This window comes from Asterias amurensis, chromosome 12 (genome assembly GCF_032118995.1).
Source record: "Asterias amurensis chromosome 12, ASM3211899v1".
NCBI classification, from domain to species: Eukaryota; Metazoa; Echinodermata; class Asteroidea; order Forcipulatida; family Asteriidae; genus Asterias; species Asterias amurensis.
In genome coordinates this window covers 10,675,306-10,697,655 of record NC_092659.1, presented here as the reverse complement: position 1 = coordinate 10,697,655, position 22,350 = coordinate 10,675,306, and the positions used below count along the sequence as shown (strand labels likewise).

General features: G+C 39.5%; 1 protein-coding gene across 5 annotated transcripts in view; it reads right to left on the bottom strand.

Annotated features, from left to right (window-relative positions):
- The window catches only part of LOC139944865 (conserved oligomeric Golgi complex subunit 6-like), a 66,755-nt gene that overhangs the window by 9,058 nt on the left and 35,347 nt on the right, over positions 1–22,350 (bottom strand). For 3 of the 5 annotated variants that reach the window (XM_071942008.1, XM_071942007.1, XM_071942009.1), the window contains 8 exons: positions 22,190–22,304; positions 20,275–20,406; positions 16,324–16,491; positions 15,178–15,285; positions 14,671–14,724; positions 12,851–12,930; positions 5,675–5,801; positions 1,072–4,099 (listed from right to left, as the gene is read on the bottom strand). In XM_071942008.1, the coding sequence (XP_071798109.1) occupies positions 4,034–4,099; positions 5,675–5,801; positions 12,851–12,930; positions 14,671–14,724; positions 15,178–15,285; positions 16,324–16,491; positions 20,275–20,406; positions 22,190–22,304 (850 nt within the window). In that variant the 3' untranslated portion in view covers positions 1,072–4,033. Of the gene's footprint in view, positions 1–1,064; positions 4,100–5,674; positions 5,802–12,850; positions 12,931–14,670; positions 14,725–15,177; positions 15,286–16,323; positions 16,492–20,274; positions 20,407–22,189; positions 22,305–22,350 lie in introns of those variants that run through there. The other 2 variants (XM_071942011.1, XM_071942010.1) reach the window with 2 other exon arrangements.

The window sequence follows — 22,350 nt, the reverse complement described above, 5'->3', positions numbered from 1 at the left end:
AAGATAAAATGGCGATATAATCTTGGCAGCCATTAATGAATCCGAGAAGTTGACATTTACCTTAAAAACAATCTTCATTAGTACTTATTGGCCATCTGATGTGAAAAAAGGAGTGAGATCAGATGATCATAACATGCACCCGGTCACCCTTCGCGTTTGTTTACATCAACATCCGGGACATTTCACATGTTTCACCTTGCCAGAATGGCGTCCGCTGGCCCCCATGATTATTTCACGTATTTGCACTGCGTCTGCGTTGAGTTATCTATCTTGCGCGGCGCTATACGATCTTTGGTAAAACGCACTACAATCATTCCGAAGCATAGATATAGAATTAAAATAACTAAATCGGCCGCACGTACATACGCGCCATTGCCTGTGTAGAAAAAGTTTTTGTTCGCCATGGACGCGGTAAAAATTTCACATTCGGAAGGCGACGCGCAAAAATAATAGGCATTTGACCATAGAGTTATATATAAGAACTTATATATAACTCTATGCATTTGACGCGCTAAATGTCACGTGCTGACGGCAAAAAGTCACGTGCTGACGGCAACGCACAGAAAATGTACTACAAGGGAGATAGGCAATAGACCTTATCGCAAATACCAATGCGCAAGCGCAGACTGTTGAATGAGGTGCATTGTGGGATAGATATGGATCAAATTTTGCTACCAGCTAGACCACAATGCACCTAATTCCAAGCGTTACGCGCGCGCCCCGGTATTTGCGAAAAGGTCTATGGCGGCCCCCATGCCAGAACCCGCGTATGTACGCGCGGTCGATCTAGTTATTAGGTGTTCGGGCCAACAGCCCGGAACACCTCTTATTTTTGTTCGTTTTTTATTTTTTATTGATACTTCTTCTTCTTCTTCTTCTTCTTCTTCTTCTTCTTCTTCTTCTTCTTCTTCTTCTTCTTCTGTACGTCCCTTGTCCCCTAACAGAAACATCTTTCCAAACATCGTATGAACTTGAAACTTCACACATAGTTAGATATTCATTAGGAGAAGAAACCATGTGAAACCATTCAAAGTTTATTAATTCAAAAAATCATAACTTTTGATCTACATGAGAGATTCTTACAATCGAAACATCATTGGAATCGTCATTGAAAACTCCGTAAATGCCCCACAGACATGACCCCATTTCGATGTTGTCTTCCGGCTCAAAAAAGAGGTTGAAAATTTCAAAATTCACGTCTAAAGAACAACGTAAATCCACATTGGTATGTGCATAAACATTGCACGTAGGCATACACACAACGTGTAGTGTATTAGCGGTGCAGCAGAGTCACCTCCAATGATCATCCACAGAGCGCGAAAAAGCTTCATGAAGAATAGTCTTCGTTCAAGGCGGTTAAAACATACATGCCCCTTACAGTCTTTTCTACAGTCGTCAATATTTCCTAAGTTCATATTTCCTAAACTACATAAGCTATTTTGACAATCTATACATCATATGAAAGGGCTTTACGTACAGAAATGGATATGTTGGTGAACTTTCGTTGACCTTTTGACCTGTTTAAACCGGAGGTGAATGTGAAATGATTTGAAAGGGCGTTGTTTTTTGCCTTTTAGGTTGAAATATACATCCTTTGATGCTTTACCATCACAGCATACAAGTCTGGCAAAGGTCTGGTTTAAAACAAATAATTATTACCAATGACGTCACCAAACATACACTTTAACTAGAGTAATCATGTTGTTTTGACAGTTTTTGCAATTTGAATCATTTATTACAAATCTTGAGAACAAAACAAGGTGAAATATTTGTTTTTTAATCCAGGCTTTTACTCCCGGAAAGCGAACACCTTGAGTTTGTTCACAAACTCTCAATCTATATCTATGTTCCGAAGCAGCCAAAAGGTTTGTGACGTCATTTGGTAAACATCCAATCGTCCTCTTACCTCTCATTCAATCAGTGATCTCTATTTTTGATAACGACCCAATTTCATATCGCTGCTTAGCGGGCAATTTTTTGTTTACTGTGCAATTTCTATTTCATAGCGCTGCTAACCATAAGCACACGAGAAGGCATGTTAACCTTGCGGTGCTTACCGCACAAAAATAACGTTAAACGCGCAATATGGCCGCCCAATTTTTCTGCTAACCTATGAAATACGCTAAGGCTTGAGCAAATTTGTCTGCTACAGTAAGCATGCAAATTTGCTAACCGTTAAGCAGCGCTATGAAATTGGGCACCGGAAAGCCCGCATTATTTAAATATCAAGTTTTCACCATTTTTTGTTGTACTTTTTCAGCCTCCTGACTGTGGTATTATACATACAAAAGAACAGTTGGGGGCCAAGACCTTTCCAATGGTACCAAACACAGCCGTTCAAACGTAAACAGGGTGTTCTAAGCCTCTTTTTTGCAGTGGAAATAGGAAACCTTTTTACGATTTTGAACGTACCTTAGATTATCTGGGAGGAACATAATTGCGTACAAACATGCTCAATAAAACTTTGTTTAATGGATTTATTCATCATTTCAAATAAAGGTAAGACAATGACAAGAAAGATCAAGATTTGTTTAACTAGTACCACTAATCGATTCAAAATGTTTTCTCATGTTTTGTGACGTTTCTCTCTCTCTCTGAAGGTTCGGCGTCACTTTCAGCAAGGCTGTCAAGCTACAGACCCAATCTTGGAGAGAATAAACATTTCACAGTACGCTGATGTGAAACAATTATGTCAATTAATATATTGGATTTTGAAAGATATTTTTTTTATCAAATACTCTGTGTAATTTGACAGGCAGTGAACACGATTGGTAATTGTCAAAGACTAGCCTTCACAGTTGGTGTATCTCAACATATGCATAAAATAACAAACCTGTGAAAATTTGAGCTCAAGTGGTCATCGAACTTGCGAGATAATAATGAAAGAAAAAACACCCTTGTCACACGAAGTTGCATGCGTTTAGATGGTTGATTTTGAGACCTCAAGTTATAAATCTGAGGTCTCAAAATCAAATTCGTGGAAAATTACTTCTTTCTTGAAAACTGGCACTTCAGAGGGAGCCGTTTCTCACAATGTTTTATACCATCAACCTCTCCCCATTACTCATCACCAAGAAAGGTTTTATGCTAATAATTATTTTTAGTAATTACCAATAGTGTCCACTGCCTTTAACCATTGACTATTTGGGTAGCCCTCATAATATAAAGTTACAAATTAAGGAAAAGTAAATTTTAAAAGCAAATTAAAATTGCAACCTTAGAACCATGTTACGTCTAAGAACTGAAGGTGCTCAGAATTTTAGTACAGAAATCATGTAAATACTTATAAGGAGTGTAATCTCACTGCAGATAAAGTATCTTTTTAAAGACCTCTCATGTGAGGGTAGTTTACAAACTTGATTTTAAACATGAACATAATAAGAGGCATTCTATAGCTATATTGAATGGGGAAACATTGCGCAATAAATACCACCTTACCATTTGCTACATTCACTGAAATAAATAAATGGAAACATGTATGTGTATACATGCCGCACTGATCTCTTCAGCTAATGAAAAAGTCTTTTTTTGTTTTACTACAGACTTGTCTCTATCCACAATGATAAAGACAGGACAATGATTTTATTGGATAAACGGTCAATGTATGCTTTCCATGTCTGTACTATGATTGGTCCAAGGGTTATGTCGTTTGTCCGCTACATTTTCGATCTTCTGCATAATGTTTGCACATTGCGCATGATATTATGCATGTGATAACGTATGTGTTGTTAAGTGAATTGATCTCCATGTGAACTGATGTGAGGTCAAATGTACATCGGACAGCCGCCATGGCAGGCCAGACACAGAAGGTTTGTATCTGGCACAATCACCAGTGTTGTAGTCCAGACCTCAAATGTTCAGGCTAGGGTTCTTTATTTCTTGAACATCTGATGTCACACTACGAGGTTCGTGAAAATGCCAGATACCAACCTTCCCAGATGTTGCAAGATGTACCTTTGACCTTGTATTTATGTCACATCGAGACCCGCAGTCACAAAACAGTACTGTCTTTCCCTTCAAAAAAGCACATCCATCAAGTCCATGTAGTGTAAAGTAACTGCAACTTTGAAGAAGATGGATCAGCTGATTGCGCTGTTCTCTGCCACATAGGATTATAAATTTTGGATTCTATTTAGATTACTTCTCTCTGTTCAGAGTTTCTTTTGGTCAGTCTAGTATTAGCCAAATCTTTTTGTCTTTTTGTTGACCTATGTACGCTTTCTTTCTTCAACATGAAGACGATCAGAAAGTACGGTGTAAGCTGACAAACTTCATCACTTCGACTAATGATTACACGTATATGGAAAGCTTACATCACAGCCAATGAGATCATTGTATTTAGTGAAATCTTTGGGCCTGTAACATGTTATATTAACAACAATAATAAACGTTTGTAGTAATGATTAAATATTAATAAATACCTTTGACAGTTTCAAGTCTCTGATTGATCAAAACCCGATCACGTGTGGGAGTGTTAACGGTGGTATAAAGACCGGCTTTGGAAAATAGCGAATAAGTGGCCTCTAAATCAGCATACGTTGTTTAAACCTTGCGCGTTGTACTGTATCGCACATTTATTTATATCCCTGTTAGTTTCATTGCAACTTCACGCACTTACACGTACGCGCGCTGAAAATGTATCAATTTTGACTGCGCGCGTGTAACATGTGCGCGCGTATAAACTGACGCCGAGCTCATGCGCGCATTTGAATGCACAAGGAACAGCTATCGTCCAATCATTTGCCTCCTTTGACCCCAGTGAAGGCGATGAACAGATCATTATTTAAAAGAGTCACTGGTCTCAAAGATCAGTAATGTGATTAACGCACGAAAGAGATGGGAACCACCAAAAGCTCAAAAATGGCTCCTGAACATGTCTGGAAGTACTGCCGAGAGAAAAGTCACAAAATTTTGACAATTTTAGCCGTGTAATTCCCTAAAAAAGGTATTTATTAATGGGAATAACAGTGTTCGTACCTGGTCTTCACTACGTGGTAATGACCTTGGAAAATTGGCTCCATCTTAAGTAACGTCGTTTTTGAGAAAACAAATTATTTCTCACCAAACAAAATTGCATTAGATTTTGAGACCTCAGAATTTGATTTTTAGGTCTAGAATTCAAGCATCTGAAGGCAGACAACTTCATGTGACAATGGTGTTTTTTCTTCCATTATTGTCTTGCAACTTCGAACGACCAACTGAACTCAAATTTCAAAGATTTGTTATTTTATGCATATGTTGAGATACACCAAGTAAAAAGACTGGTCTTTGACGAGTACCAATAGTGTCCAGTGTCTTTAAAAGGACATAGGTGTAGTGAGTGGGACTTGAACCCACACTTCGCTAATCAGAAACACCAAAGTTTGAATCAGGAGCTCTTAATTATTATGGTTTCCAACCGCTAGGCTAATTGAAATAGCTTTCAACACAGTTAGAGATAATGTGTGTACTCATAGCTTCTGTTTGGAGGCTAATATCTTGTGATAGTCTAATAGCATCAACTAGAGATCTTGTGTTTTCAAGATATGTAGTATGCTCTTCCTAATCATATCTCAACAATCATAAGTCAATCTTACTTTTTGTGGAACTAAGCCTGATATTGCCAAATACTTCAGTCAAAACCAAATCATGTGAATAAAACAATAAATCAAGTTCAAAGCAATAATGCTTTTACCTGTTCTGGTGTTCTGGTTAAGACACCTTTTGGGTCGCTGAAGCAATTATCTGGATTAAAAATAGCTTCATATAGTAGTTGATATGCACCACAAACAAGGTCAGTACCTCGACATATTATTTCCTCCCTGCAAAGAATTACAGAAATACAGAGAACAGAATAAGCAGTGCAAAATTAAGGTGGACATTCTCTAACAAGTTAATTTCTGAACCAGAGTAATTTTCTACAAGCAACATTGATAATGCAATAGCTCCAAACCAAAGCAGCACCTACACTGTATCTATGGAATAACTTGGCATCACATGTAAACTGCACCCACAAAAGTCTTTTTAAATCCAAACTTAAAACTTTCCTTTTAATAAGAAAGCATTTGGTGGTGCTTTATTGCACATAAGTTGCATTGTTTTTATAGTTTTTATAGTATTATGGTGTTCATTACTGTAAAAATGTTGCATTGTTTTTATAGTTTTATGGTGTTCATTATTGTAAATAAGTTGCATTGTTTTTATAGTTTTTATAGTTTTATGTTCATTATTGTAAATAAGTTGCATTGTTTTTATAGTTTTTATAGTATTATGGTGTTCATTATTCTAGTTTTTATAGTATTCTGGTGTTCATTATTGAACATAAGTTGGATTGTTTTTATAGTTTTTTATAGTATTCTGGTGTTTTGACCCACAAAATAACCACAAATTTTGTTTAACCCACAGATGACTTCTCACCAAACAACAAATTCTGGGCTTGGTTACATTACTCTTTGGTTACAATGTCAACCTTTGCACCAATAGGACACACTGAAAATAGTTTATTATCCCTCTGCTAATGTGTCCACTAAAATATTTGTATTGACTGCTGTTTAAACACGATGTATTCCTGTGTCATTTTAATCTTGCTCATCATTTTGTTTTTAACAGATTCCAAAGAGATGAAACAAAAAGGCAAAATCCTCAGAATAATATTTGTTGCAAATTGTTTGTTTTTGCACACTTTCTTGCATAGTCACTGCTTATACACACTGTCTTTCACCATGGACACCTAAATATCTACCTTTTATAATTTCGTGCTGCGTGTGCTTGCGAGAAAATTGTAACTAGAAGGAACAAGAAGCTAGAAAGTTTCAAATTTTTTGTTGTGTACTTTGAATCTCCGTTTATGGCAAACTGACAAAAGATCAAAAGTAGTTTACTAACTAAAGCTACTTTTTAAACCCAAGGCTACAACTGTGGGCTATGGCTGCGATCATTGGCTAAGACTGTCACCTGGGTCTAGCTGTGACTGTTGGCTACAGCTGTGGGCTATGGCTGCGATCATTGGCTAAGACTGTCACCTGGGTCTAGCTATGACTGTTGGCTACAGCTGTGGGCTATGGCTGCAATCATTGGCTAAGATTGTCACCTGGGTCTAGCTGTGACTGTTGGCTACAGCTGTGGGCTATGGCTGTGATCATTGGCTAAGACTGTCACCTGGGTCTAGCTGTGACTGTTGGCTACAGCTGTGGGCTATGGTTGCGATCATTGGCTAAGATTGTCACCTGGGTCTAGCTGTGACTGTTGGCTACAGCTGTGGGCTATGGTTGCGATCATTGGCTAAGACTGTCACCTGGGTCTAGCTGTGACTGTTGGCTACAGCTTTGGGCTATGGTTGCAATCATTGGCTAAGACTGTCACCTGGGTCTAGCTGTGACTGTTGGCTACAGCTGTGGGCTATGGCTGCGATCATTGGTTAAGACTGTCACCTGGGTCTAGCTGTGACTGTTGGCTACAGCTGTGGGCTATGGCTGCGATCATTGGCTAAGACTGTCACCTGGGTCTAGGTGTGACTGTTGGCTACAGCTGTGGGCTATGGTTGCGATCATTGGCTAAGACTGTCACCTGGGTCTAGCTGTGACTGTTGGCTACAGCTGTGGGCTATGGTTGCGATCATTGGCTAAGACTGTCACCTGGGTCTAGTTGTGACTGTTGGCTACAGCTGTGGGCTATGGTTGCGATCATTGGCTAAGACTGTCACCTGGGTCTAGCTGTGACTGTTGGCTACAGCTGTGGGCGATGGTTGCAATCATTGGCTAAGACTGTCACCTGGGTCTAGCTGTGACTGTTGGCTACAGCTGTGGGCTATGGCTGCGATCATTGGTTAAGACTGTCACCTGGGTCTAGCTGTGACTGTTGGCTACAGCTGTGGGCTATGGCTGCGATCATTGGCTAAGACAGTCACCTGGGTCTAGCTGTGACTGTTGGCTACAGCTGTGGGCTATGGCTGCGATCATTGGCTAAGACTGTCACCTGGGTCTAGCTGTGACTGTTGGCTACAGCTGTGGGCTATGGTTGCGATCATTGGCTAAGACTGTCACCTGGGTCTAGCTGTGACTGTTGGCTACAGCTGTGGGCTAAAGTTGCAATCATTGGCTAAGACTGTCACCTGGGTCTAGCTGTGACTGTTGGCTACAGCTGTGGGCTATGGCTGCGATCATTGGTTAAGACTGTCACCTGGGTCTAGCTGTGACTGTTGGCTTCAGCTGTGGGCTATGGTTGCGATCATTGGCTAAAACTGTCACCTTGGTCTAGCTGTGACTGTTGGCTACAGCTGTGGGCTATGGTTGCGATCATTGGCTAAGACTGTCACCTGGGTCTAGCTGTGACTGTTGGCTACAGCTGTGGGCTATGGTTGCGATCATTGGCTAAGACTGTCACCTGGGTCTAGCTGTGACTGTTGGCTACAGCTGTGGGCTATGGTTGCGATCATTGGCTAAGACTGTCACCTGGGTCTAGCTGTGACTGTTCGCTACAGCTGTGGGCTATGGCTGCGATCATTGGTTAAGACTGTCACCTGGGTCTAGCTGTGACTGTTGGCTTCAGCTGTGGGCTATGGTTGCGATCATTGGCTAAAACTGTCACCTGGGTCTAGCTGTGACTGTTGGCTACAGCTGTGGGCTAAAGTTGCAATCATTGGCTAAGACTGTCACCTGGGTCTAGCTGTGACTGTTGGCTACAGCTGTGGGCTATGGCTGCGATCATTGGTTAAGACTGTCACCTGGGTCTAGCTGTGACTGTTGGCTTCAGCTGTGGGCTATGGTTGCGATCATTGGCTAAAACTGTCACCTGGGTCTAGCTGTGACTGTTGGCTACAGCTGTGGGCTATGGTTGCGATCATTGGCTAAGACTGTCACCTGGGTCTAGCTGTGACTGTTGGCTACAGCTGTGGGCTATGGTTGCGATCATTGGCTAAGACTGTCACCTGGGTCTAGCTGTGACTGTTGGCTACAGCTGTGGGCTATGGTTGCGATCATTGGCTAAGACTGTCACCTGGGTCTAGCGGTGACTGTTGGCTACAGCTGTGGGCTATGGCTGCGATCATTGGTTAAGACTGTCACCTGGGTCTAGCTGTGACTGTTGGCTTCAGCTGTGGGCTATGGTTGCGATCATTGGCTAAAACTGTCACCTGGGTCTAGCTGTGACTGTTGGCTACAGCTGTGGGCTATGGTTGCGATCATTGGCTAAGACTGTCACCTGGGTCTAGCTGTGACTGTTGGCTACAGCTGTGGGCTATGGTTGCGATCATTGGCTAAGACTGTCACCTGGGTCTAGCTGTGACTGTTGGCTACAGCTGTGGGCTATGGTTGCGATCATTGGCTAAGACTGTCACCTGGGTCTAGCTGTGACTGTTGGCTTCAGCTGTGGGCTATGGTTGCGATCATTGGCTAAAACTGTCACCTGGGTCTAGCTGTGACTGTTGGCTACAGCTGTGGGCTATGGTTGCGATCATTGGCTAAGACTGTCACCTGGGTCTAGCTGTGACTGTTGGCTACAGCTGTGGGCTATGGTTGCGATCATTGGCTAAGACTGTCACCTGGGTCTAGCTGTGACTGTTGGCTACAGCTGTGGGCTATGGTTGCGATCATTGGCTAAGACTGTCACCTGGGTCTAGCTGTGACTGTTGGCTACAGCTGTGGGCTATGGTTGCGATCATTGGCTAAGACTGTCACCTGGGTCTAGCTGTGACTGTTGGCTACAGCTGTGGGCTATGGCTGCGATCATTGGTTAAGACTGTCACCTGGGTCTAGCTGTGACTGTTGGCTACAGCTGTGGGCTATGGTTGCGATCATTGGCTAAGACTGTCACCTGGGTCTAGCTGTGACTGTTGGCTACAGCTGTGGGCTATGGTTGCGATCATTGGCTAAGACTGTCACCTGGGTCTAGCTGTGACTGTTGGCTACAGCTGTGGGCTATGGTTGCGATCATTGGCTAAGACTGTCACCTGGGTCTAGCTGTGACTGTTGGCTACAGCTGTGGGCTATGGTTGCGATCATTGGTTAAGACTGTCACCTGGGTCTAGCTGTGACTGTTGGCTACAGCTGTGGGCTATGGTTGCGATCATTGGCTAAGACTGTCACCTGGGTCTAGCTGTGACTGTTGGCTACAGCTATGGGCTATGGCTGCGATCATTGGCTAAGACTGTCGCCATTGGGTCTAGCTGAGACTGTTGGTTACAGCTGTGGGCTATGGTTGCGATCATTGGCTAAGACTGTCACCTGGGTCTAGCTGAGACTGTTGTCTACAGCTGTGGGCTATGGCTGCGATCATTGGCTACGACTGTTGCCATTGGGGCTAGCTGTGACCGTTGTCTACAGCTGTGGGCTATAACCGTGATCATTAGCTACGACTGTCGCCATCGGGTCTAGCTGTGACCGTTGTCTACAGCTGTGGGCTATAACCGTGATCATTAGCTACGACTGTCGCCATCGGGTCTAGCTGTGACCGTTGTCTACAGCTGTGGGCTATAACCGTGATCATTAGCTACGACTGTCGCCATCGGGTCTAGCTGTGACCGTTGTCTACAGCTGTGGGCTATGACCGCTAGCTGTGACTGTTGTCTACAGCTGTGGGCTATGGCCATGATCATTGGCTACGACTGTGGCTATTGGGTCTAGCTGTGATCGTTGGCTACAGCTGTGGGCTATTGCCGCGATCATTGGCTACGACTGTCACCATTGGGTCTAGCTGTGACCGTTTTCTACAGCTGTGGGCTATGACCGTGTTCTAGTGCTACGACTGTGGCCATTTGGTCTAGCTGTGATCATTGGCTACGACTGTGGCCATTGGGTCTAGCTGTGACTGTTGGCTACAGCTGTGGGCTACGGCTGCGATCATTGGCTACGACTGTGGCCATTGGGTCTAGCTGTGACTGTTGGCTATAGCTGTGGGATATGACCGTGATCATTGGCTACGACTGTAGCAGCTGGCTGTAGCAGCAGTGTTGAAGAACTTTAGCCATTGTCAGAATTTAAGCAGCTGTGAGCTTAGTAATAGTTTGCTGACCTCATGAATAATTCATCAGTAGGCAGAGCCAGTAGGTAGTTATTCTGTGTCTTTGTTATATTTAAATGCTTTGCCTCATTTGGGTCTGCAGTGGTAAGTACCCCCCAGAAATTCCTTAGGGCATTATGTTCCGTTCAAGTATGAAGTTTTGAATGGGTGAAATTTTGGGGTATGTTGAGTAACATGGGTGCGGTCAGGGAGAGTGAGTGTATGCTAGCTGTGTGTTGGATAGAGGGTGGTCATTTTAGCAGCGTCTAAGATAGAGAGAGGATGTGATCCTTGTTGATCCAGTGACAGAAAATTGCACTGGGTGTTGGTCTCTGCAAAGCTATGTGATTGTGCGCCAATGCTAAATTCAGAGCAGATTTTCAGGCTGCTATTAATCTTAAGGCAAATTGGTTGAAGTGAGGAGACAACAATTCTGAGAGCTGGACTTCAAGAGCTACACTATTATGGAAACCGTAAGTTAATTTCTTATTTTTATTGCATGCTTACGGCATTTCAAACTTTACTAAAATCAAGTGCACGATGCTATTTTTGTTCCAAGAAGAAGTTTAGTTTTAAATTGATGTGGTTTGGAAAATGCAAGTAATGGCTATTTTCAATGCTTATCACATTTTTTCAAAAGGCATGTTCATTTAATTATCTGTTGTTTTGGAACTTGGAAATGTTCATCAATTTTTGTGTAAGAAAGTTTATGAAAGATTCATGGAAACCTTTGAGCAGTTTGTTATTCATTTGTTGGACACATTTATTAGAAGATTTTGGTTTACTGATTCCAACAAATAGATGGTTTTCACCCCTGGGTGTGAGTAATTTGGAACCGCCAGAAGAACCGCCAGACTGAGTGTCGGCCGATCTAAAGACGTCCCGAGTCATAGTTGCTACGTGAACAATAGAGGGCGCAACAACTTTGTGAGAACTTTGTGAACTTTGAACTTTGTGACTGATTTGGGTTTACTGTGTGGAAAAGCTGGGATTGTCTAGCTCTTAATCTTTGTGGAGTGGAAAGTGGACGCCAGTCACCTATAATCCGGTGGAAACGTTTCTTTACTTAATATTGTATAACTGTTTACCGCTAATGTGAAAGATATTTATGCGGAGAGAACAGTCCAAAAGACGTAACTGTTAATACTTATTATCGTTGACTTTGATTGAGTGCGATCAATAACCTATCTAAAAGGTGTGTATTTGACGCCAGTGTTACCGTCGCTCATTTGAAGGGAGTTGATATTTGTAAATAATTTTTGGGGAGTAAAATCTGCCCCAAGTTCATAGCTGAACTTTGCTTGTCCTTTGTGTATAACAAAATTGTTAACCAGGCTTAGAGCAGTGAACACTCTAGAGCTGTGGGTTTTGGGGATTTCTGTGATTGTAAATATTAAGTACATGTGCCTCCAAATTTTGATCGAGGGCATAGTTTGTGTATATTATTAGATAAGGTGCCATAATCAAGGTGACTGTTAAACTGGGATTAATTTATCCAGTCAAATAGTTTCCTTTAATTGGACTAAGGTTTGTGTCGGCAGAAATTGGACACAGTCTGTTTTGTTTAAAACCTTTCTGAATTTGTTGAGAAGGCCTTTTGGAGCAGGTCGTGACAAAAGTATTTAGATCATTCATTGATGTGGATTTCATTTAATATTGATTTGTGAGATAGACCGAACTAAGTGAAGGTTGGAGAGAAGTGTATATATTAAACTTGTAATTATTTATTGGAAATATGTAACTCTTGTGTCACTTGTCTATAATTATTTGAGTTTGCCTAGATTGTCTTTCGGTCATGGGTGCCTTGCGGGGTAAGCTGTGACAGCCATCCAGCCATTAAATCAGACATGGCGTCTACACAAAAATTCTAAATTACCTGACATGAGAACTGTTGAGTAAGTTGCACTGTGGTAAAACCAAAGAGTCTGGTGATGACAAATATGAATCAAAACGTATCTATGTAGAAAAGAAGAACAAATTGTTTGTTTAATGTTAATTTAAAGACCTGCTTGAACGAAAATGTCAAGTCGTGAACTTTGCTGAATTCCACTTAAAATGTTTTCGATGAATAAGAAAATCGAGTCATATGATTATAAATAGGTTTCAATTTTGTAAAAAAACAATCATTTTGTATGCCCTTGTCCAGAGCTTTTCTGCGAGATTTGCGAAAAGCCCCGTTACGTAATCACTCTCAAAACGTCATAAGTAGATAAAGCCGCTTCGTTGCAGCGTGGATGTATAACAAAGCAAACTCCCACAAATGACGTCAGCGGCATTGTCCTTTGACGCCTGCTCTCAACGGCAGAAGTGTTTTTAGTTTTTCAGGGGCCTGATTAGGTAGGGGCCTGATTTTTTAATCGATAATTACGAAAAGTTCAGAAGTGTAAAACAAGTAAAAATACAATTTCTGTTGAAAACATTTCGCTCAGTTAGCTGTTTAAAAAAAATAGCAAGTAGTATAAAAAAATATAGAAATATAAAAACATATGTATTAAAGTCTCAGCATTTGATTGATAATATGTGAATGTACATGTACATGAATAGAGAGTTCTTTAGATATTTCCCCTTCCTCAAAGAGATTCTCTCTCATATCAACATATTCCAGCATGGGTCAATCACAGAAAATTACTTTAAATTTGCTAAAACTGAACATTGAGTGGACCAGACTCTTTCATGAAGTAAACTTGTGTCCTTATAAGCAAGACACATAACCATTGCTTCGTCCTTCAGTGGGACAAAAAGCTGTTAGTCCCATGTGTTGTGTAACGCATGTACGTAAAAGAACCAAGTGCTCTTATCGAAAAGAGAAGGGGTTCGCCCCTGTGTTCCTGGCTGTGCCTGCGGTATGCACCCTAGCACCTTGTAAACCCTTATATAGTGCTACATAATTGGTTCTCAGAATTCATCACTTCAATAAAAACCTCTTTCTGAAAGTTTGTATATACTCAGCACCTTGAGTACCTTTTGTTTGGTAAATACGTGCGCTATAAGACTTCAACAAGACAATCATCATCCCTCTGCTACTGTTTCCTTAACATTTGCATGTATAACTGCTGTTTAAGCATGATGTTTCCTTGTGTAATTGATCTTGTAAGAGATTCCAAAGAGCTGATGCAATAAGGCAATTGGAGAATAACATCAAATTTGAATCACCTCTAGCTAAACCATAAAAACTTGGTGGTCTAGTGGTAAAACATCTTACATCAGAGCACTGTAAGATTGACATTTAATCTGTTGGCTTTAGACTGTCCGCCCTGGCCTAGACCTTTGACATTTTCAACCTCAAATATTCCATAAGGGAAACCAGCCACACAAGTTCAAATAGAACTTCTAACTGGAGTTAAGATAGGAAACCATTTGGCTACACTAACCCACTATGACCTTCAGTCTCTAATCTTTCAACTATACTTTCCTACAGGGCAACCCCCACCAAACTTGACTTGTAAGTTGTGGAAACCAATTGCCTACTCTAAACTCACCACCACCTCCATCACCTTGACTGTTGACCTTTTCAATCCAAACTATTCCAACAATTCAAACATCCCCAAGAGCACTCCACTCTTGTTTTCAACCAGTCAATCACCACAACAAACCCGCTAAAGCTCTAACATTAAATATAATTGGTTTCTTAATATAATAACCAAACTGTTTTACCAAAGAGCCACTGTAATAGGGAGGAAAAGAGAAGATTCTTACCATTGCAGACTTGATGGCCATTGTATCCATCCCATGAACTAAAGACAGAGGACCCTGAAAAAGAAGAAATTAAAACAGTGCAAGGGTTTGAGCAATGCATAATTCTTGTAAATGTTATTCTTCAATTCATTCTCTGGAGCCAAATAAAGACCAGAAGAGACTGAAAAGCACAAGAAGGTAAGAGCACACCACAAGCGAAATATACTTCATATGATTCCAGACAGTTATCAGATTATTTGGCAATTCAAGCAAGTCATCTGGGTTGATTGATCTTACAGTTAGCATGTACATGTATACAGAAACGGCAAGAGCTTGACATATGTATGTACATACCCACTCCAGCTGACTAATTGACTTGGGCAATGCAAGATTTGTTATAAGAGTGATGGAATTGTGGGTTTACTTTACCTCCACAAATAGGGGCATTTATTTGTATATATATTATATAATTCTTGATTCCAGATGCACACAATTGACAGTTAAGTAATCAGAGCGTGAAGTACATACCTCTTGTGGCTTATGCTGCTGTGTGATACTGTATACTTGAATGAGAGACACCATTGAAAGGACATACGATGCTTGCTCATTGACTAGTGTGTCCTGATGGGCAGCAATCTATAATGGAAGGAATAAGGTGCTTTCAGGATTGAGACAAGTATCATTAAAGACAGTGCAGTCCATTGTTTCTATCCCATCAATGTGTATTTCATACATGATCAATGTGAAAACCCTTTTGGTGACCTTCAAATCTTTTCATGGTGTTTCTCCAGACTGCTTGCAGGATCTTGTTACCATCGGGAAAGTTTATCAACATAATGGGCCAAATTCATAAAGAGTAGCACTTGCTTTTTATAGACGTTTGCTTATATACAGTATTCATACAAATAAAATAAGCAATAGCTAACAAGCAAAAGTTTCAAGCAAAAGCAAAAGCTTGTTTCTTGCAAGAAAATTCACCTCGATTAGCAAATCCCCTAATACATACATAACAACTAACTTTAGCTTGTGTTATTCAGCAATTGCTTGCAGTGTTACAAGATCCCTTCATTGAAGCTTGACCTCTTGCTTGTTTCGACATTTTACAAACAATTTATAGAGAAGATTTCATCATGTTTATGCCTTACGTGATACATGTAGTTAGAACTACAAAGTGGTTCTGACAAACACGTGATCTTCCGAGTTAGTTTTACTTCTAGCAGTAGAACAGCAAATTTGCTGAACCAAATTAAAATATTTTTGTTTAAAATTATTTGTGAGTATATGACCCCCAAAAAACTATGTACATGTATTCCGATTATGAATACAAATTGTAAAAAATTGTCCAAACTCTAACATAAGATTGGCACTAAGAGAGTCGGTGCAACGGAAGCTGGTTGTATGGCCCACAGAGTTTGCAGTGCTGCTGTTAATACTCTAGGTAGCTTACATGTACGCGTCCTCAATCAGATAAAACAGTTGAAAGCACTCTAAAGTTTTGAAGGAAAGTGATGGTCTAGAACTGAGAATACAGTGCTTAATACAAGTCAGTCTAAGAGTAAAAACATACTAAACTACTACATGTATTAAGCTGTATTTCCTCTGCAATGTAATGTTGTAGTGTATGAATCTTTCAGCAAATAAAACATACATGTACTTAAGCCATGAATAACCTACCTGTGCATCTAACATTTCCAGACGTTGGTCAGTGAATTCATACAGAGCTAAAGTTGAGTGCATAGCATAGAGACAATTGATCAAGTATGTAGCCATGTCACATGGATTGAGTCGACTAGCTGACAAAGAACACATCTGAAGCAAAGGTTCCAGCATGCAATTAAGAATCTGTTGATATGAAATCAGTTTTTTAAATACATGTATCAGTTTACAAAACTGTGCAATTTAACATTCAATCAATTTTTTATGATGTCTGTGGAACAAAATCACAACAAAAAACATGTTTTTACACTCTTTCAAAATTTGTAAGGATTATTTTTCCATCGGTTTTGAATAAAGAACTTTAACATCCACTTATCTGTAACACCGATTAATCATCTATCATTGTGATGACATCTGTATTTTTTTTTCTTTTGTTTTATTTTTTCCCCTCTAAAAACATAGCTTTATGGTTTTTCTTGTTACATAATGAGTGCGCAGGCAACAACATTTTCCTGACCTTTCCAAATGAATGGACTGCAAGTCTTTATAATCTCGCTTGGTTGCACACTACATTACATGCAAGAAACAGCGAACGCAAGAGGGTGCTTTCTTAATATGCTTTAACAATAAGAACATACCCCCTCTGTTAACGAAATTTAGCAGTACAATACGCAACAACATACATTATGATTTGTACAGTAAAGACTAGTAACTGTAACCTGTACGTGTATGTCACTGTGAGCCAACTGCAACAGTGTACTGTGTGTAGCATTAGTCACCGCTGGTTCACGCTGGTATTTGTACTATTGCGAGCAGCAGTGAGTATGTTCTTCGGTCGATAGAACAGCGATCTGCCATGGCGAGCTGCCAATCACCAGATAGAACCAATGACTGACAGAAAAACAGTCATTTGATCAACTGATGGGCAAAGGGGTGGGGACATTAACAATTATGAAGTTATAACATTTAAGGTTTTCATTGTTTTAGCTCATTCAACTGGAACCAGTGATAAATTCTCTGATCTTTTCATATTATCTACATGTAAGAAGCAATATTTGACTAAAACTTTGCACTCTTCAGTGATGCGTTTTATATAAAAAGTAATATTTGATTTAGGTTTCAAGTCAGTACATCATGGAAATAAGGAGTTATGCCTATTCAATTCGTTCATCAACTGAAACCAGTGATTAATTCATTATACCTTCATAAAAATCTACATGTTAGAAGAAATATTTGACTTAAGTTTCAAGTCAGAACATCATTGCAACCAGGAGTAATGACAATTTAAGGTTGTCATTGTTTCAGCTCATTCAACTGGAACCAGTGATGCACAAAGAAAGATTTATCTTTTCTTATGAATCTATATGTAAAAAGCAAGAGTTTGAAGTCAGTTCATCATTGAAATAAGTTCTGTCTATGAAAATGTTTCATTTTTTTTTTTAGATCATTGACATGTATAAGGAGTTCTGTCTATGAAAATGTTTCATTGTTTTAGATCATTCAACTAAAACCAGTGATTAAGTTTTTGAGTTTTATCTTTTCATATGAATCTACTTGTAAGAAGCAATGTTTGACTTAAAGACAGTGGACACTGATGGTGACACCCTTGTCACACGAAGTTGTGTGCTTTCTGATGCTTGAGGTCTCGAAATCAAATTCGTGGAAAATTACTTCTTTCTCGAAAACTCTGTCACTTCAGAGGGAGCTGTTTCTCACAATGTTTTTACTCATAATCAAGAAAGGTTTTATGCTGATAATTATTACTGCCTTTAAGTTTCAAGTCAGTACATCATTGCAATAAGGAGTTATAACCATTTAACGTTTTTCATTGTTTTAACTCATTCAACTGAAACCCGTGATTAAGTCTTTGAGTTATCTCTATGAATCTTCATGTAAGAAGCAATATTTGACTTAAGTTTCAAGTCAGTACATCCTTGCAATCAGGAAATATGATCACTGTTTCATTGTTTCAGCTCATTCAACTGGAACCAGTGACAGAGATTTGATTTTTTTTTTTTTTACAAATTATTTCAAAACTTTAAGATTTTAATTTGAGTTGTTTCTTTTAAATCCAAATGTAATGTTTGAGCCTGAAAATAACTAATTTTTTGTTTGTTTTTCCAAAAACTTCAATATTATTTGAAAACATGGCTGAAAATTATTGAAAAAGACTGGCAATTGTATATAACAATCTCACTTTAGCTTGTATATACCAAAAACAACTAACTCAAACACTTAAACTTAAGCAAAAAACTTAGACATTTCCAAAAACTTAAACGCCGACGGCCGGACGGTCAGACGGACACCAGACAGAAACTGGTATTACAATGGCTCGCACTGCTCTGCAGCTCGACAAAAAGCACATCAACTGTTGAACTACACACAATGAACTTCCTTTGACACTGTTAATCACAACATCTTTCTCTCTTGGCTCCAGAGAGGACAAAGCCCTAGCATGGTGCAAAGTGTGTCTCTTCAAAAGAACTCAACATGTGTGTCTCAGCACTGCACTAACAGACCCTGTTGTCCTGTGCCACAGGGGTCGGCACTGGGCCAGCATTGGTTTCTATACACTTTACTGATTCGTGACATCATCCTGAAATTCAACCTGAATTAACATGTGTACGCAGATGACACTCAGCTATACATCACGTTTAAATCTTCTCAAGAAAATGCCAATGCCTCTAAAGACTAAGAAATGCATCCAAGAGATGCGACGTTGGACACAACAAAATTTCTTGAAGTTCAATAATAATAAGACATACACCTGTATGTAGTTCTTTCTATTCATGTTATGCCATACATTTCCATCGGTGATGCTCGGACAGCTCCCTCATTGCAAGCTCAGAATTTAAGTTTTTATTATTCATCAATGACACTTCAACCACATCAGCAACACCTATTGTCTGTCATCATTTCACATTAGGAATATTGGTAAGATTCGCAAAGTCACTCATGCATTTGTTACTTTTCATCTTGACATAGGCAATGTTCTTCTCTACAGTCTTCCTAGCAAGCAGATTTCCCGTCTTCAACGCCTCCTAAATACCGCTGCCCGCATTGTGACACTGTCTAGAAAATCCTGTTCTATCCACTCAATCCTAAAACGACTTCCCTGGCTCCCTATCTCTCAACGAATCATCTTCAAACTGATGCTCATTGTCCACAAAGCACTTAACGGCCAGGCTCTCAACTATACCTCTGAACTGCTTCAAGTTTACACTCCAACAAGAAATCTTCGATCAAGTTCCATGCTTCTTCTCATTGAACCCAAGTCTCGACACTCATGGGGTGACAGGTCTATTTCTTCAGCTGCACCACGCATCTGGAACTCTCTACCACTTAATCTTAGATTTTGTCTTTGCACCACAAAATTAAAAAATCTTCTCAAAACTTATCTTAAGTCACAGGTATTCAGCAGGGTGAATATGTGCACATTAAAAGCCTTTATTATAGTTTCAATGTTCAATTTGATTTAAATCTGGAGTTGTAACCCAAACTCAAATTATTTAAAGACTATCCAGAAGTCTATCTTCTGGAAGTCTATCTTTAGGATAAGTTTTGTAAAGATAAGTTTTGGCCTTAATTTTCCAAATGTTGCCTCAACCTTGATCTATCAGATGCCGAACTGTATGGACATTATAGCTTAAAATTGAATTCAATGAAATACAGCAAACATAAAATGGTAATTTTTCATCTTTAAAACCTTTAAATTTGATGCCGATGACATTATCATGAATATACAAAAACTGTGCCTTTTTTATATGTAGGTTTATTTGTCTGATAAGATTCAAGGTTCAATTCAAGAGGTGCATAAACAACCAACAATAATAATAAAGATAACACAAAATTTGCACAAATGTCCTGCATTTCTGCTGTACACAGGGCTGTAACCCCTAACAAAAAATGTACTTGTTTTCATCACAGAAACATATCACAAACGATAATAAAAAGATGATAAAAAGTTACCTTAGCAAATTCATTATGTCTAGCATCTAATGGAACCACAGATGAATCATGGGACATCAGAATTTCCCTCAAAAGATTCAAATTTTGGACCAGGGTTGGAGTAGGTCCTAGGTCAGCAGGTGGTAATTCAACCTGCGTAAAAAAAAAAGTTACAAATATTATACCAGCAATAACCCTGCTCAAAATTGTATTCTTGATTTGAAACAAGAAATATTTTGTCTTATTTTGAGAAAATATTTCTTGTGTCAGTCCTAGGGAGTGACACAAGAAATATTTTCTCAAAATAAGATGTTTTTCTTAAGAATAACATCTTTAGCAGTAAAGAGACAATGTTCACCTTACGGAATATTTAAACACATTAATTGGCTCCCCATAGTGCCCTGTAAAATAGACGCCTTGTTAGCATCCTCTTTCATTGGGCTCACTATAAACACATCCACAAGATCAAGTATAGTAGGGGAAGGAGAGTTGGTTCTCTACAGGTAAGTATCAATCATAAACCCAATCCAAATTGCTCTGGTAGGGAGTTTACTTCACCCTACTTATTACCTGTAGACTATATTTAGTTAGTATAGATTAGAACCATATGAATACAGTAGGTAAATGTATGTGAGATGCAACTGCATATTCAAGGGGGGCTGGGTCCTTTTCACAAATCTCTTCCTAACTTAAGAAAGGATCAATCCTAGGATTTAGGACAAGTCCTAGGCTTTAAGAATAATAATTTATCACTGCGGTGCAAGACCAGTCTCTACATTAAGGACAAATTTAATGAAGGCAAGGATATAGAAAGCAAACGTCTCTCCTATGGGCAGAATTCGTAACAAGGTGGAGAAACTGTCTTTCATATTGTCAGCGAGTGCAGTAAGATGGCCCAGACGGAGTACAAAGGTAGACATGACAAGCTGGCCAAGGTAATTCATTGGGATCTGTGCAAGAAATGGGGTGTCCAAGTGACTGCAAAATGGTACGACCATGTTCCGGAGAAAGTTACAGAGACCGACCAGGTCCAGATCCTCTGGGACTTTATCATTCAGACTGATCATGTCGTAGAACATACGTCCGGAAGATGTATCATCACATTGACATAGCTGTGCCGGGAAAAATAAGGGTAGCTTCGAAGGAGATGGACAAGACCCAACAGTACCAAGACCTGGCCAGGGAACTGTAAGATTTAACAGGTTAAAGTAGTACCCGTGATGGTGGGAGCACCATGAAATAGGGACAGATCTGAGGCTACGGGACTTGAGGAGTTACCAGCACAAAGGAAAATATGATCTATCTTTATGAAATAAAAATAATTATAATAACAAAACCAAATTTACTAACAATATTACTGATAAAATAATGGTTTTCACCTAGAAAAGAATTGTACAAGATACATAGCTTAAGACAAGAACACGGCCATGCACCAGAGCTCCTCATTGGCCCACCGCTGACTCAATCAATCAATCAATCAATCAGTTTATTTCCCACAGTATCAAAACCACAATTAAAATCAAATCAAAGGCAATGTAAGTTGGAAGTTAAGAAATAAATAGTTGTTTGGTAAAATTAATTAAATTAATAACAAGCATGGACATTCATGAAACTGTGGAGGGACCCATAAAGAAGCAAAGTTTGTAAGGTTATGGTTCCCTGAGCAAGCTTGATGTCTAGTGGAAGATACCACTCCAGGTAGGAGAACTATCACCTTGGTGTTCCCAACGTTGATCATCATACCTTTAGTTTCCAGACAAGCTCTAATTGAGGGAAATTTGCCTGTTGGCTAGGAAATTTGCAACAGTATTAATTTTTGGTTAAGTGAATTAAGTAATCTTAAAAATACATGTAGATTTTATTGGGTTTTTTATTCTTTGTATGATCTTTTAGTGTCCTTAACTTTAAATGATCTCTTAGTGTCTTCAATTCATACCTTTTCCATGAGTTTGGAAGAAAGAACATTCAGTGCATTCAAAAATACTTTCTGGCAAAGCTCTTCCAGTTCTTCAAGACATGCAAGTAAAGAAGCTTCCTTCCCAAGTAACTGCCTGGACAAAATCAAAATGTCAAATGTTATACTTTCTTTTATTTATA